This window comes from Lactuca virosa, chromosome 1, assembly GCF_052849685.1.
Source record: "Lactuca virosa cultivar CGN04683 chromosome 1, Lactuca_virosa_CGN04683_v6, whole genome shotgun sequence".
NCBI lineage: Eukaryota > Viridiplantae > Streptophyta > Magnoliopsida > Asterales > Asteraceae > Lactuca > Lactuca virosa.
The window spans coordinates 244,016,548-244,033,259 of NC_136426.1; the positions used below are offsets into that span (position 1 = coordinate 244,016,548).

General features: G+C 41.4%; 1 protein-coding gene across 1 annotated transcript; it reads right to left on the reverse strand.

The window, feature by feature from the left end:
• Positions 1-5,181: 5,181 nt before the first annotated feature.
• Positions 5,182-5,694, reverse strand: LOC145128638 (uncharacterized). The gene has a single exon (XM_079063455.1). It carries the CDS (start codon positions 5,692-5,694, stop codon positions 5,182-5,184), a length of 513 nt encoding a protein of 170 aa, XP_078919581.1.
• Between the last annotated feature and the right edge of the window lie 11,018 nt (positions 5,695-16,712).

The following is a 16,712-nucleotide window of genomic DNA, read 5'->3' on the forward strand; positions in this document are numbered from 1 at the left end:
TGTTTTGGTTCTCATGAGTGCGCATTTTTGGAAAAAGAACGAGGCAAAATCCAGGATCAGTGGGTTTTCGCGTCGCGTCATGCACCAAAGGAAGAAGAGCTCATTTTTTGTGACTTGGCCAGCTTCTTTGCGGGCAAAAACAGTGCACACCAGGATACGATGGGCAATGCGGAGGCACGGGTGAATGATGGAGGTTGCCTTATCGCTACCGGCACATGAAAAGATCCCCCCGGTGATTTCCGTCCAAAAAGTCTCGTGGTTGAACTCGGAAGGCAAGGTGTCGAAAACCGTAAATGTGTTCGAGGAAGGTAAGCCCAAGATGTCATTTATCCTTGCAAAATCAATGTACGCCCGGTCCCCCATAAGTTGGAATGCAACTTTTTTTCTCTCGATGTCTAACCCGCAGTCGGCAAGGAACTCTCTAGTAGGGAGCTCGTAAGTGTGTGCCATGAGTTCGAGAAGGTTTTCCCAGCCGATGCTACGGAACAATTGAGTGACCCCCTCAAGAACCCCTAATGAAATGAGAGTGGTTTTGCACACAAATTTGGTTTTCCTAGGCAAACTCTTCTTGTAATTTTCAGTCGCCTTTACATCCCGAAACCTTGGAATGTTGGGTTCATCATTTTGAGCTCTAATGGGAGCCTTGCCTCGGGCGGCAGCCGAGCGTTTTCTATATGTGGACATGATCAACCTGCAAGGAAACTAACAACCACACGGACCAACAATACCAACAAATAATATTTCGATGCAAATCACCAATCGACTCCCTATGAACTTCTAAAATGGTTCAACAATCAAAGCAAGAAATAATTCCTAGAATCATTTGATGCAATACCATATAAATGGTTGTTCTAAAACATGAATATTGGTCAATTAAAGTCAAGGAAAGAATGTACCCATTGGTGACCACGACTTTTGAAAGTCGAAAATTTGCGCGCGAAAATTCAGGATTTAAAAATCTTGCAACACTCCACTCCAAGCTTGAAGCTTTGTTCAATTCCGCATGAGGAATAATTTACCGCGAAAACCCGAGAAATCTGGCAACGGCTTGAGATTCCGGCAAAATTTTCCGGCGAGCTTTGAGGAATATTTTTAGTGGGGTTTGTAGCCTTGCCCAAGAGGAGTACAATGGTGGTCTCAGAATTGCGAGAGGTGGCCGGAGTTGGCCGGAAAATGCCCATAAAGTAACGACTTGGTGGTGGTGGCGCCCGAAATTCCGTCAACAGATCGGAGCGGTTTTTGGGTGAGGTTTGCAGAGCTCGGAAAATGGGAGAGAATGGCAGTGGTTTCACGTAATTCCGACCGACGATTCGATGGGAAATCAAGTTTTTGTGTTGGAAGTGGGGGGTGTTTTAATGGAGTTTAGGGTAAAGAAGAAGAAGAAGTGGGGAAGAAAGGGTCGACTGAGGGTATTAGGGGGGTTAATTCGTGGTCAAACCTGGTCAAAACACGGGTCAACGAAAGTCAACACCCCATGCGGACGGTTCTCCGAGTACACGCGGTCTGCATGTAGTTCCCTAAAACGGTCCATTTGCTCGATCCCTCACACGGTCGTTTCCAGTGATGGCACGCAGTCTGTTTGTATAACCCACGCGGACGATCCCCGACCATACGCGGTCCGCGTAAAATGTTTTGTGACCATCCAGATTTGAAGATTGACGCGGTCGAATTTTTGGCCACACGTGGTCCGTTTGTATAACCCACGCGGGAAAATCTTCGAGTACACGCGGTCCGCGTGAGTCTTGCAGAAACCTTCTCCACTCTTTTGACGTATGGGGCTTAAAATTCAACACTCTCTTTGTTGCAAGAAGGAAGAAAAAGAAAGGTGAAATGCAAAAAGAATTTATCTAAAATGTTTATGCGGAATTAGAAAACATGAAAACATTAAGTTTTCCAAAAATGCCCTTCTTTAACGTCTTTGGCGAGACGTCCTTCCAGCTTGATTCAACACCTCGGGATATCTAAATGGATGATTTCAAGGGCATTTGCATTAAAACCTTCATAGAATGGATTCAAACGAGGCCCGTTGACTTTGAAAATTTGTCCCGTTTCTTCACTTTGTATTTCAACCGCTCTGTGCTCAAAGAATTTTAGCACAACAAATGGACCTATCCATCTTGACCTCAATTTTCCGGGAAATAACTTCAATCGCGAATGGTAAAGCAAAACCCTATGCCCCGGTTCAAAATGCTTGCGGGTGATGGACTTGTCGTGGAAGAGCTTCGTTTTTTCCTTGTAAATTCTCGAGTTTTCATAAGAGTCATTTCTCAATGCTTCTAACTCTTGAAGTTGAAGCTTCCTATGTCTTCCAGCCTCATCAATATTGAAATTGCATTGCTTTACCGCCCAAAATGCACGGTGCTCCAATTCCGCGGGAAGATGACATGGCTTTCCAAAAACCAACCTAAATGGGGATATTCCTATCGGGGTCTTGTAAGCGGTTCGATAGGCCCACAAGGCATCACCAAGCCTCGAACTCCAATCTTTTCTTGTAACATTCACTGTTTTCTCAAGAATAGACTTCACTTCACGATTCAAAACCTTCGCTTAGCTATTGGTAGGCGGTAGAGACACGGTGGGGCACGTTGTACTTTCTTAGCAAAGCCTCCATCATCTTATTTCAAAAATGCATCCTTCTGTCACTAATTAAAGCCCTAGGCACACCAAATCTCACAAAAACATTAGACTTTAAAAACTCGATAACCATTTTGGCATCATCTGATCGTGTGGCTTTGGCTTCAACCCACTTAGAGACATAGTTAACCGCGAGAAAAATATCAACGTTGCCAAATGAGACGGGAAATGGGCCCATAAAATCAATCCCCCATACGTCAAAAACTTCACAAACAAGGATTGGATTTTGTGGCATTTGGTTCTTTTGTGAAATGTTCCCCGTCCTTTGACACCGTTCACAACTTTTGCAAAACAAGTGACAATTGCGTGACATGGTTGGCCAAAATAGTCCACACTCAAGAACCTTTCTCAAGGTTCGGCTAGGTCCGAAGTGTCCCGCACAAGCAAATTCATGACAAAATTGCAAAATGGATTGATGTTCTTGTTGGGGCACACATCGCCTAATAATTTGATAAGGACAATGTTTCCACAAATAAGGTTCATCCCACACGTAATACTTTGCATCACTTTTTAATTTGTGTTTTTGAGCATGCGTGAATGTGTCGGGATACCTTTTTGTGACCAAAAAGTTAACGATATCGGCATACCAAGGAATAAATTGGGTAAGGGAAAAGAGATGCTCATCTGGAAACTCGTCCTGCAATGGGAAATGAGTCTCATTATAAGTGATCCGGCTTAGATGGTCGGCAACAAGGTTCTCGCTTCCACTCTTGTCCCGAATCTCCAAATCAAATTCTTGCAATAGTAGGATCCACCGGATGAGTCTTGGTTTGCATCTTTCTTTGTCATCAAGTACTTGAGTGCCGCGTGATCCGAATACACTATGACTTTGGTACCGAGTAGGTATTGTCTGAACTTCTCCAAAGCGAACAGTATGGCCAATAGCTCCTTCTCCGTGGTAGAGTAGTTGCTTTGAGCATTGTCTAGTGTTCTCGATGCATAGTAGATCACATGGGAGGCTTTTCCATTATTTTGACCCAAAACGGCGCCTATATAATAGTTGCTTGCATCACACATGATCTCAAAGGGGAGATCCCAATTTGGTGCTTGCACGATAGGAGCGAATGTAAGCAACTCTTTGAGCTTGTCGAAAGCTTCTTTACACGCCTCATTGAACTTGAAATCAACATCCTTTTGCAAGAGTTGGCACATTGGTCTGGTTATCTTAGAAAAGTCCTTAATGAATCTTCGGTAGAAACCTGCATGACCCAAAAAGGAACGAACTTCCCGGACACAAGTCGGGTAAGTTAACCTTTGAATAACATCAATTTTGGCCTTATCTACCTTAATTCCTTTCTTAGACACAATGTGACCCAAAATAAGACCTTGACTCACCATAAAATGGCATTTATCAAAATTTAAAACCAAATTCGTTTCAGTGCATCTTTTTAAAATTTTGGTGAGATTGGTCAAACATTCTTGGAACGAGTTCCCGTATACCGTAAAATCATCCATAAAAACCTCAATTATGTTTTGAACATATTCTAAAAAGATAATAACCATGAAACGTTGGAAAGTGGCCGGGGCGTTACACAATCCAAATGGCATTCTCCAGTATGCAAAAGTCCCAAATGGACATGTAAATGTTGTCTTTCCTTGGTCTTCCGGTGGCACCGTGATTTGGTGAAAACCGGAGTACCCGTCGAGACAACAATAGTGATATTTTCCGGCCAACCTTTCTAACATTTGGTCAATGAAGGGCAATGGAAAACGATCTTTTCTTGTGATTGCATTGAGTTTGCGGTAGTCAATGCATACCCTCCACCCGGTTTGCACGCGTGTGGGGACCATCATACCTTTGTTGTTCTCGACCACCGTGATTCCTGTCTTATTCGGTACAACTTGCACCAGGCTCACCCATTTTCTATCCAAGATTGGATAAATCATCCCCGCATTAAGGAGCTTCAAAATCTATGTTTTTCACAACTTCCATCATAGGCGGGTTCAATCTTCTTTGCACATCCTTACTCGTCTTGCATTCATCCTCCATCAAGATCTTGTGCATACAAGTGGAGGGTCTCAATCCATTGATATCCGCAATCATTCAACCAATTTCTTCTTTATGTTCCTTCAACACCTTGAGAAGTTTCTCTTCTTCACATTCGATTAAGTGAGTTGAAATGATGACCGGAAGAGTCTTGTTGTTTCCCAAGTATGCATACTTCAAGTGTTGGGGTAGGACTTTCAGTTCTAGTTCCGGTGGTTGAACAAGGGAGGGTGGTAATCTTGTATGGGTTTGAGGTAACTCAATTTGCTTCACACTAAATTGAGTGGTTTTCTTAATCTCCAAATTGTTTACCAATCTTTCAAGTTCGGGGTCTAACGATTAGAGCTTCAACTTCTTGGCTAATTTTCCACAATCAAATCCTTTGCTCCAAATCATCTCCAACATATCACCATTAGACAACTCAAACAATTCTTGGGTTAATGGTTCGACAACATCAACAAAACATAAAGATGAAACATCACTAGGATATCTTATTATTTCCCCATCAAACTCCATCATTAAGCTTCCCGCATACACATCAATCTTCGTTCTAGCCGTCTTCAGAAATGTCTCCCAAGTAAAATTATAACCGACTTGGAGGACACTTGTTCTTCTAAATCAATCACATAGAAATCCGCCGGGAAGACCAATTGGTTCACTTGCACCAAAACATCTTCTAAAACACCTCTAGGAAAGACACTCGATTTATCCGCAAGAGAGATTATGACTCCGGTTTCACTCAAAGGTCTGACATTCAATGATTCATACACCAAATAGGGCATGACATTGATAGAAGCACCAAGATCAAGCATATCGGTACTAAAAGTGACATCCCCAATATTGCAAGGAACCATAAACATTCCAGGATCTTTGCATTTGGGTGGAAGTTTCCTTTGTAAAACCGCGGATGCGTTTTCATTCATTGAGATTTTCTTGTTTCCCTTCAACTTCCTCTTGTTGGTACAAAGCTCCTTCAAAAACTTTGCATATCTAGGTATTTTCTTGATGGCATCAAGTAAAGGGATGTTTACTTCCACCTTTCGGAAGGTGTCCAAAATCTCTTTCTCCTCCATATTCTTCTTTGAAGTTGCAAGTCAGGAGGGGAATGGAGGTTGAGTGGCTATTGGAGTCACTAGAGGGGTAATCTTCTTTGGAACTCCGACTTATGTAGCATTCTTAACAACGGGATCCTCAACGGGAGTGATCTCTATTTCCTCCTCCTCTTCCATTCGCTTCTTCTTTGAACTACTTTCTCCGGTTTGTTTACCACTTCTCAAAGTCACCACATTAACATTTGAGTTCTTTTCGGTTTGACAAGGGAGTTTACGACGGGACTCGAACTTGCTTAAAGATGTAACTATATCTCCTATTTGTGCTTCAAGGTTGGAGATACTAGTTCTTGTCTCTTTTTGGAATTGTTGGGTACTAGTGGCTAAGGATTTGACAATGTCTTCAAGAGACATTCCGAAGCTACTTGGTTGGGATTGAGGAGGTTGTTGGTGATGATGTGGAGGGTGCGGTTTGGGTTGATAGTGTGGTTGTGGCTGTTGGTAATGAGGTTGTTGTGGTGGGTAGGAAGGTCTAACAAATGCATTTTGAGGCAATGGTCTTGGGTTGTAGCTCATGTTGGGATTTGGCTTCCAACTTGAATTGTATGCATTTTGGTAACCGAATGGTTTGTTGTGGTAATTTTGGAACTCTCCCGTGGCATTCACATGTTCCACAACTTCTTGGAGAATGGGACACATATCCGTAGCATGTCCCATTGTTGCACATATTCCACAAACCATCACTTGTGGAGTTTACCCAATGGCTAGCTTTTGAACAACGGAGGTTAAGTCTTTGATTTGAGACTCGAGGTTTGATGTTCCCACCTCATTGACTTTTTGTTGAGTTTCTCCCTTCATATCTTGGCTCGGGCCAAAATGTTGTGAATTTGTGGATATGGTGTTGAAGAGTTGTCTTGTTTGTTGTGGAGTTTTGCTAAAGACATCTCCACCACTTGAGGCATCAACTAATCTTCTCTCCATTGACAACAATCCATCATAGAAGTGTTGGATGAGGAGTTGTTCCAGAATTTGATGTTGTGGACAACTATAGCACAAGTTGTTGAACCTCTCCCAATAATCACGAAAAGTCTCATTTTGACCTTGGCGGATACCACAAATCTCATTTCTGAGACATGAGACTCTTGAAGCGGGATAGAACTTGTCAATGAAAGCTCTTGCCATGTCAGTCCATGAGTGGATTGACCCCGGTGGAAGATAGAATAACCAATCCTTTGCTCTATCGGCCAATGAAAAGGGGAATGCCCTTAATTTGATTTGGTCATCGGTTGAGCCTTGTGGCTTCATACTAGTGCAAATAATGTGGAACATCTTCAAATGCTTATGAGGGTCTTCATTCTCTAATCCATGGAAAGTTGGAAGGTGATGGACTAAACTTGACTTCAATTCCAAACCTCCTTCCAAAACGGGATAATTGATACCGGTTGGAGTTTGTGTAACATCGGTTTCCACCAATCTCCTCAAAGTTCTTTCGGGAGCTTCTCCTCCGTCCGCCATTGCAATTGGTTCAATAATGGGTGGATTTTGTTGTAGGGGTGGTGTTTCGGGAATTTCTTGGCGAGGGTCGGTACTAGAATCGGGTTACGTGTCACTTGATGAAGCGGGTTCAACCTATGGATCCCCGTGAGGATTAGAAGTTTGACCACGTTCTATTCTATTTTCCTTCGCCAAACGCCTTGCTTCTTTTTCAATTTCCGGATTATAAATCAAAGCACCTGTACGTTGAGATATGGGCATAGAGAAACAAATTGATTAAAAATAAACCAATCCCCGGCAACTGCGCCAAAATTTGGTGGTTATCAAGGCCAACAAAATAAATACCCTAAATATTACACACTAAAATAGTGTATAGTGGTAAAGGGATCGTATCCACGGAGATTGGTTCAATTTTATAACTCTATGATAATCTTGTCGTACAAATACTTGTAAAACTAAAATAAAATAAAATTGGGGGATTTTGATTTTTTGATATGTTTAAAAGAAAACTAGAATTACACTAAGATTTAAAAACACAATTCAACAAAAGCAAAGTTTGATGTAAAATCAATAAGATAAAGATGGTTGACTTTGGACTTTCATTACTTGAACATTTGGTTAAATAATCATGAGAATACCAAGGTGCAATACTTGTGTTTATAATCTAACTTGGCTATAGCAATTTATAAGCATAACTTGCCTGAACTCTTCTTTTGTATTAAAATGACTAGAGAAGCTCATAACACATTTCCTAAATTAAAGTCACAAAACTAATGAAGCATGTAATTTTGTGAAAATCAATTAGCATTAGCTTTTAAGAGTCACCAAATCCAAAGAGTAATCTATTGCTTTCATTACCACTATGGAGAAAAAAAAAATTCTTAGTCTAAATGAAATGAAAACAAACATTTAAACTAATTGTTGATTGTTAAATTGAAGACCCATTACTTAGCCAAGAATTTAACCAACAAAAGTAACATTCACATATCAATATTCATGACTAGAGATATATAAACATGAAAGAAGTTTTCATAGAAAATATAATCATAGATATTCAACACAAGTTCATGTAGTTCTTCAAAATAACCAAAACATTCAAGCAATTACATCCAAGTCAACGAAATATGAGTCTAGCCAAGCATGGCCAAAATGAAAGAAATGCAAAGTAGTTTAGAGATACCAAAAATGATTCAAAGTGTAAGATGAAATGAATTGACACCAATCTTCCAAATCTTCCCAACCCTTCTTGAGAGCAAAAGTGTTGTTCTTCAAAGTCTTGATAATGAAAAATCCTCCTAAATCTTCAGTAAAGAGTGCTTTTTCCGGATTCAAAAGTTCCCCAAAAGCTATCCACCAACCTTCTCAAAATAGAGTCAACAAGTCAATACCCAGATTCACTTCAGCACGATCCACGCGGACTGTTTGTGGATCCACGCGAACCGCTTGGGCCTCGCTAATTGCATGCTTTGGCCCATTTAAAATACAATCCATCCCAAATTTGCTCATTCATCTTCAGCCCATATGCACAACTCTTGGTAGCCCAATTATGTTATTCCAAAGCCTCCAATGATGGTCCAATGCTTCTTTAATCCTCCTCAACTCGAGTCCTCGTCCAAAATTAAATCCAACGTGCATCCCGCTTGTACTGACACCGAGCCCAATCGCCACACTTCAAGTCCACGAACAAATTGTAAGCCCCCAATAGTCCTACACTCCTTCCACACCTCCAATAACAAATAGTCTTCGATAAATCCTGCAAATAAGCTCAAAAGACTGGAAAGCACCCGGTAAAGGAGAAAAATAACAAAAAGAGAAAATATGCATGAAGATTGACTAAAATGAGATGGAATGTGCTAAAATAAACTATAAAAAGAAGTAAATAAAATGAAACTATAAAAACCCCTCTTCTTGGTGAAGACAAAACTCTTTCTTGGTTAAAGAAAATTTTGGAGAACTTTTGTGTTATTTATTTTTTGTTTATTATTTTTCTTAGATTAGCTTTACGTTTGTTATTCATACTTGAAGTGTATCCGATCGATCTAAATTTTCAATATATATATATATATATATATATATATATATATATATATATATATATATATATATATATAGCTATCCACATAACAAGCAACTAACTATCCTAGTCTAATTGCCTAAGTGCATACTAAAGGGTAACTATATCCTACATATAGAGGATACATACTGGAGTATACAATATAAAAGAACTCACCTAGACGGTGTCTCAGAGGATAAACAATTAACCGAGCATTTCGACTAACGAGCAACACTCCAATGATGAACCTATTTTACTATGGTTTATTAGTTCCTATGGGAATCTAGAAATGTAGGATAGACTTATCACTAATCCTAATGAATACCAATAGTTCTATCAAATAAGGATTGGCCAGGTAGGAGAGTTGCGAGGTAGGACCATTTCGGCGTTTAGCCTTTCTAAAATTCAACAACCAAGCCACCATGACCATTCTAGTCACTTCTTCCATAATTAGATCAATCAGTATTATGATATGGATTACTGATAAATCTTAATTACACATTCATAGTAATGACTATGAATAGAAATATAAGTTACACTTAAGACCCTAGTAAACGTAGCTTAACTAACAAAGAGTTTCTAGCGTAAACTGAGATTTGTGTTGGGAGAACTTCAAGCCGTGCGTAGATGCCCAAAACCTCTCTAATGCTTAAATACTTGGAAATCCCGAAGGAAATACTCAGAAATTGAAGTTATAAGGTGAGAGGGGGATTAGGGAAATGTGTGGGAGAAATGAGCTCTTGCAAGCTTTTTATAGGCTGATTTGGGGGCATGCGCACCACACATGGCCATGTACACACCACGGACATGGGTTTTGTGGCTCCCAAGGCTTGTTGACACATGGCACGAGTTATGTCACACCCCAAAACCGAGAACGGCGGAATAGGTTCTGGGGTGGAGGACGTCATGTACAGTATCATAACAATGCATAATAGTAAAGACAAGCAACAACATCCATTGCATTAATATAATAATTGTAATACAAGTGTGTTCTGTACAGTTTGTTAGACACCAAAAGTATAATCAAAATAAATAGGAGTCTTGTATATGCTCCATCTTCTCAAAAGTTGTATCTGTACCTGTCTACTGATGACCTGAGAATACTAGTTATTTTGAAAGAGTTTATCAGCATAAAGCTGGCGAGTTCATAAGTATTTAGTGTCATTGCTTGTATGAAAATGTTTACAACAATTTAGTATAATAACTGATCTCAATGTTTGAAAATAGTATGCTCCCTAGAAAGCCCTATGTTTTCCAGTAAAAGTAGTCTTCTACCGAGACCCGGTTGTTTGCATATTTGATCCTTTGAAAATGTAAAAGTTTTCCCAGTGAAACTATCAATATGAAAATATAGTTTTAGACTTCATTTATGTAAAATAATTGGGAAAATAATGTTTTACCCCAGCAGTGTCACTGCCGGCTAAAGGTAATGAAAATGCAGACTCCAGGTAGTATTAAATATACAATACACCTTGGGGAATCTGTTTTGCCTTTAATTCTTAATGTGTTAATTAAAGGTCTGAATGTGAACTCGTATGTAACCATGCTGATTGACGATCGAATAACTGGTGACCCTCCAGGTCACTCGTAGTATGGTGACATTTTGTCACCCCTGGGCCTAGTCAGCTCGGACTGTAGCTAGCAGTCGGGATGTGGGAGTGTCTGTCCCGTATAGATCTATACACATAATGCCCGCTTTCCCTCCAGGAGACTCTGTTTACACAGTGATAGCACAATGACGTGTCGTATCGAGAAGTAGTATGTCACATTCTGTTTTAGTATATTCTCTTATATATTGTATAATGTATTTTCTGGTATAATATATAGAATGTTCTCTTGTATAGTATATAGTATTCTCTTTGTATAGTATTTAGCTTGTATTGACTCATAACTGTACTGACTCTAGTAGGTGTCATTGTAATGGTAATAATGAGTAGTAATCCTTAACTATACCTATTATAGTTAAATAGTAATGTTGGTTGCACGCCTTTGTTACACAAAGGTACTGAACTGAAGTGAAGACTTTTATATCTAACACAAATATATATGATATATAACTAAGAATTCAACGACAGTCGGACAAATAACAGAATACCCTAAGTCCACAACCAAACAAGGAACAGGAAATAAGGTGAGCTATCAGTTCTAAGTCCTTCAAGTCTTACTTATATAAATATATTAGTGTAGATATGGGTTTGAAAATAAAGCAAGTTTAAAAGAGTTTGAAAACAGTTTTGGCATTTAAAGAGTTTGATAAAAGGTTTGAAACACTTGAAAATCGAAAGTTTGATGGAAAACTGAAAGTAGTAGCAAATCTTGTGGTCTGTTCTAGCTATTAATCACATGTGATTTATACCATAACTATAACAGTTCAACTTGTATTCCCCCCATAAAAGCATTTAAAATCATTTAAAAAGGTTAATTAAGGGGTATGAACTCACCTGTAGTGAGTGGATTTGATGGAAGTGACGGGTAGGATGCTAGGTGTCAAGTGAGGACTTGAGCACACACACGGATCCTATGTAACATGTAGTGATACATAAATGTATCTAATTAGTTATTTAATCACTAATTAAGTAAGTACAGACACTCTAATGCATGAAAACACTTTTCTTCAAGTGCTAGGAGTGCTAAGGGTTGCATCTAAGGAGAGTATGGCATCACTATGGAGTTTACACCTCGAATGGTAGCCCCTATGTGTGTTTACGGTTTCTGGACCATTTCCCCCATGATTTTACAGCCGTAAACTCATGGGAATGGTGCATTTGTGTGTTTTAGGGTCTCATGCCTTACAAAGAAGTGTCCTAGGGTTGAATCAAAGGCCTAGGAAGTGGTTAGGGCTCGAAATGGCACACTTTTGGAGTTTACGGTCCTTGGACCACTCCTTGGGAGTTTACGGTCGTAAACCCTAGAGTTTACGGCCGTAAACTCTTGGCCACTTCATTCTTTTCGTGTTTTGTGGTTCTTAGTTCATGCATGCCAGTTTCTAACCTCCTGTTCAAGCATTAGAAGGTGTTAGGGGCATCAAAACACCCTTTAGGGGTGTTTACGGTTTTGGGAGATCCCCAAACCGTAAACCCATATGTTCTTGAGGGTTTTGATGATTTTCCAATGGATTAACATGTATACTAAGCAAATAACTAGCTAGGAGGAGTGTACTTACTTATATGAAGCTTGTAAGAGTGATTAGAGCCCAAAAACACTAGTGTGTGTTCTTGGTGTTCTTGGTGTTTTGAAGAACACTTGAAGATCTAAGTAAAAACCAAGAATCCATGGATGAAATGATGTATAAACACTAGATTAAGTGTTGTAGGAAAGAATATAGGAAGGAAACACTTAGATTTTGGCGGATTTGAAGAAATGAACTTATGATACTTGAGAGAAAAAGCTTGGTGTTCTTGAGGTGGGAAGTGGAAAATGAGGAAAAAGGTGTGTAAACTCATGCTATATGCATGAGTTCTTGGGAAAATGGTGTTTACGGCCCAAACACCACTTGTTTGGCCTTAAACTCCTAGCTAATGTGTTGATTGTTTTGTTTGTTACACCTCACTAATAACGACACTTCCTTTTATTAAATCGTTTGACGTAAAATAAGTTAAAACACCCAAACAGACTCAAATCCGGCCAAAAATGTGCTGAAATGTTTTTGACTAATTTTTGAAGTGTTTGACTGTAGAAATTATACAAATGAAAATTTCGGGTTGTCACATCATCCCCCGTTAGAGGGAATTTCGTCCCGAAATTAGAGTTCGAGCAACTAAGTTATTACACAATAACTAAGTATAAAGATGAGGATATTTAAGTTTCATTTGATCCTCGCGCTCCCAAGTGAATTCAGGTCCTCGCTTGGCGTTCCAGCGAACCTTCACTATCGGGATATGACTTTGTTTCGTTCGTTTGACCTCCCGGTCCATAATCTCTACAGGTTCTTCCACGAATTTGAGGCTCTCGTTGATCTCGATATCGTCGAGTGGGATTACAAGAGTCTCGTCGGATAGGCACTTTTTCAAGTTGGAGACGTGGAAGGTAGGATGTACGTTACTAAGCTCGCGGGGTAGATTGAGTTTGTAAGCTACGGGGCCGATTCTAGCGAGAATCTCGAAAGGCCCTATATATCTTGAATTCAGCTTTCCACGCTTTCCGAAGCGTATTAAGCCTTTCTAGGGTGAGACTTTCAAAAGGACTCGGTCTCCCACCTGGAACTCCAAGGGTTTTCTTCGTTTGTCTGCGTAGCTTTTCTGTCAGTCTCTAGAGGCTTTCAATCGTTCACGAATCTGAACGATCTTCTCTGTCGTTTCCCGAATGATCTCCGGACCCATGAGAGTGCTGTCAGGGACTCGTCCTTTAGCTAACTGAGTGTCACCCACCTCAGCCAAGCACAGAGGGGACCTGCACTTCCGGCCGTAGAAGGCTTTAAATGGAGCAGCCTTGATGCTCGTGTGATAACTGTTGTTGTAGGAAAACTCGACAAGGGGTAAGTGGGTATCCCATGCCTTACCAAAGTCAATCACACAGGCTCGCAGCATATCTTCTAGTGTTTGGATGGTTCTCTCACTTTGTCCGTTGGTCTGTGGGTGGTAGGCTGTACTCATGTCCAACCTCGTTCCAAGGGAGCTTTATAGTGACTGCCAGAACCTCGAAGTGAATCTACTATCTCTGTCGGAGATAATAGATATGGGAACACCATGCAGTCGTACGATCTCCCTAATGTAGGTTCTCGTGAGCTTCTCCATCTTGTCTGTTTCCTTGATGGGCAGGAAGTGTGCGGACTCGGTCAATCTGTCGACGATGACCCATATGGTATCAAGTCCACCCGTTGTCTTGGGTAGCTTGGTTATGAAATCCATAGTGATCCGCTCCCACTTCCATTCAGGTATCTTCGGTTGCTGAAGTAGACCTGATGGTTTCTGGTATTCGACCTTGACCTTAGCGCAAGTAAGGCATTTACTCACGAAGGTAGCGATCTCCGCTTTCATGTTAGGCCACCAGTATGATTTCTTGAGATCCAGATACATCTTATCTGAACCTGGGTGGACGGAATATTGAGTGTTGTGCGCTTCCTTCATGACCAAGTCTCTGAAGCCACCGTGTCGTGGTGTCCAGATCCGGTTCATGAGGCATAAGGCTCCGTCACCCTTAACTTCTAGGTTCTTATCCATTCCTCGCAGGGATTCTCCCGTCACATTTTCAGGTTTCAAAGCTTCAAGCTGAGCTTCCTTAATTTGTGAGGATAGATGCGAATGGATAGTCATTGTTAATGACTTGAGTTTTCGACCAGAATATTCTTTCCGACTTAGGGCGTCTGCTACCACATTGGCTTTACCCGGATGATAACAAATTTCACATTCGTAGTCATTGAGTAGTTCGACCCACCGTCGTTGTCTCATGTTGAGCTCTTTCTGGTTGAATATGTGTTGGAGGCTTTTGTGGTCGGTAAAGATAGTGCTCTTCGTACCGTACAGGTAGTGTCTCCAGATCTTTAGGGCGAACACAACCGCTCCTAGCTCGAGGTCGTGTGTGGTGTAGTTGACCTCGTGTGTCTTCAGCTGTCTTGAGGCATAGGCGATGCCCGTACCCCGTTGCATCAGAACACAACCGAGCCCCTGATTGGATGCATCGCAGTATACCACGAAGTCGTCTATCCCTTCGGGGAGGGATAATATCGGTGTGGTGCATAAGGCTCGTTTCAGGGTTTAGAATGCCTTCTCTTGTTTCTCTTCCCAGTCAAAGGCCACACCTTTCTGGGTCAATGTTGTAAGGTGTTTCGCGATTCGAGAGAAGTTCTGTATGAACCTGCGGTAGTAGCCAGCGAGGCCTAGAAATTGGCGAATTTCTGTAGGCGTCTTCGGTGCTGACCAATTCTCAATAGTTTTAATCTTGGATGGGTCCACGTGGATTCCTTCTTCGCTAACCACGTGTCCTAATAATTCGACTCTTTGGATCCAAAACTCGCACATAGAGAACTTCGCGTACAGCTTCTCCGATCGTAGGGTTTCCAGGACTTGTCGTAAATGATTGCTATTCTCCTCCTTACTTCGAGAGTAGATAAGTATGTCATCAATGAAGACGATGATGAACTGATCCAAGTAAGGACGGCATACCCTATTCATTAAGTCCATGAATACTGCGGGCGCATTGGTCAGTCCGAATGGCATCACCACGAACTCGTAGTGTCAGTATCGGGTTCGGAAGGCTGTTTTCGGAACATCCTCCTCGAGCACTCGTAACTAGTGATACCCGGACCTCAGATCAATCTTGGAAAAGTAACTCGCCCCTTGCAGTTGATCGAATAAATCGTCAATACGAGGAAGAGGGTAACGATTCTTGACCGTCAGCTTGTTGAGTTCCCTGTAATCGATGCACATACGCAACGATCCGTCTTTCTTCTTCACGAACAATACCGGTGCTCCCCAGGGTGGGAAGCTTGGTCTAATAAAGCCCTTGCTGAGCAGTTCGTTAAGTTGACGGGACAATTCTTGCATCTCAGCAGGCGCTAGACGATAGGGCGATTTGGCTACGGGGGTAGCTCCTGGAATTAAGTCGATTCGGAACTCGACTTGACGTTGCGTAGGTAAGCCCGGTAGTTCTTCCGGAAAGACGTCGGGGAAGTCGCATACTACGGGGAAGTCTTTTAGGTCTCTTGTTTTCTGGCTCGTATCGACGACGTGTGCAAGGAATGCACGATATTCCTTACGCAAGTACTTTTGGGCTTGAGTACTTGAGATGATACGGAGGCTCATACTGGGTTTGTCTCCGTAGATCAACAAGGTTTCGTTATTTGGTAAGTTTAGACGGACTGCTTTGTCGAAACACAGGATATCGGTACGATGGAGACTCAACCAGTCCATGCCCACAATGACATCGAAGCTCTTGATCGCTACTGGTATAAGGTCGATTGGAAAGGAATGGTTATCTAGTGTGAAGGTACAACCTATGTAGATCTCGTTAGAACTCTCTGTCTTTCCGTTAGCCATTTCTACGACGAAGGTTTCTTTTAGTGGTTTTGGTGATTGTTTAAGTAAGTGTTTAAAGTTTTGGTTTGCGAAGCTTCTTTCTGCCCCACTATCAAGTAGGATAGAAGCATAAGAGTTATCGAGAAGGAACGTACTCGTGACTACTGTGGGGTCTGCTACTGCTTCATTATGGCCAATAGCAAGTAGTCTGCCTGTTCCCCCTGCATTCCTAGCTTTCTGGCAATTTCTTTTGAAATGCCCTATTTCGCCACAGCCGTAGCAGGCCTGGCTCACTCCTGTGCTGGGGACCTAGGAAGTGGGTTTGGGCGGTGTTAGGCAAAACCGAGTGGTATGGCCCTTCCAGTCACAGATAGTGCAATGCATTTCCCGGCAGGGGCCGTTGTGATGGAAAGAGCACTTGGTGCACTTGGGTAGACTTCCTGCATATATTTTGGTTGCTACTGGGGCAGCAGGAGTAGTGGCAGCATGGACAGCCACTGTTTGTTGGTTATTGGAAGAGGATTTGGCTGATTTACCCTTTT

Coding starts and splice junctions, on each gene's coding strand:
- LOC145128638 (XM_079063455.1), bottom strand. CDS start 5,694: ATGGAGGAGAAAGAGATTTTGGACACCTTCCGAAAGGTGGAAGTAAAC.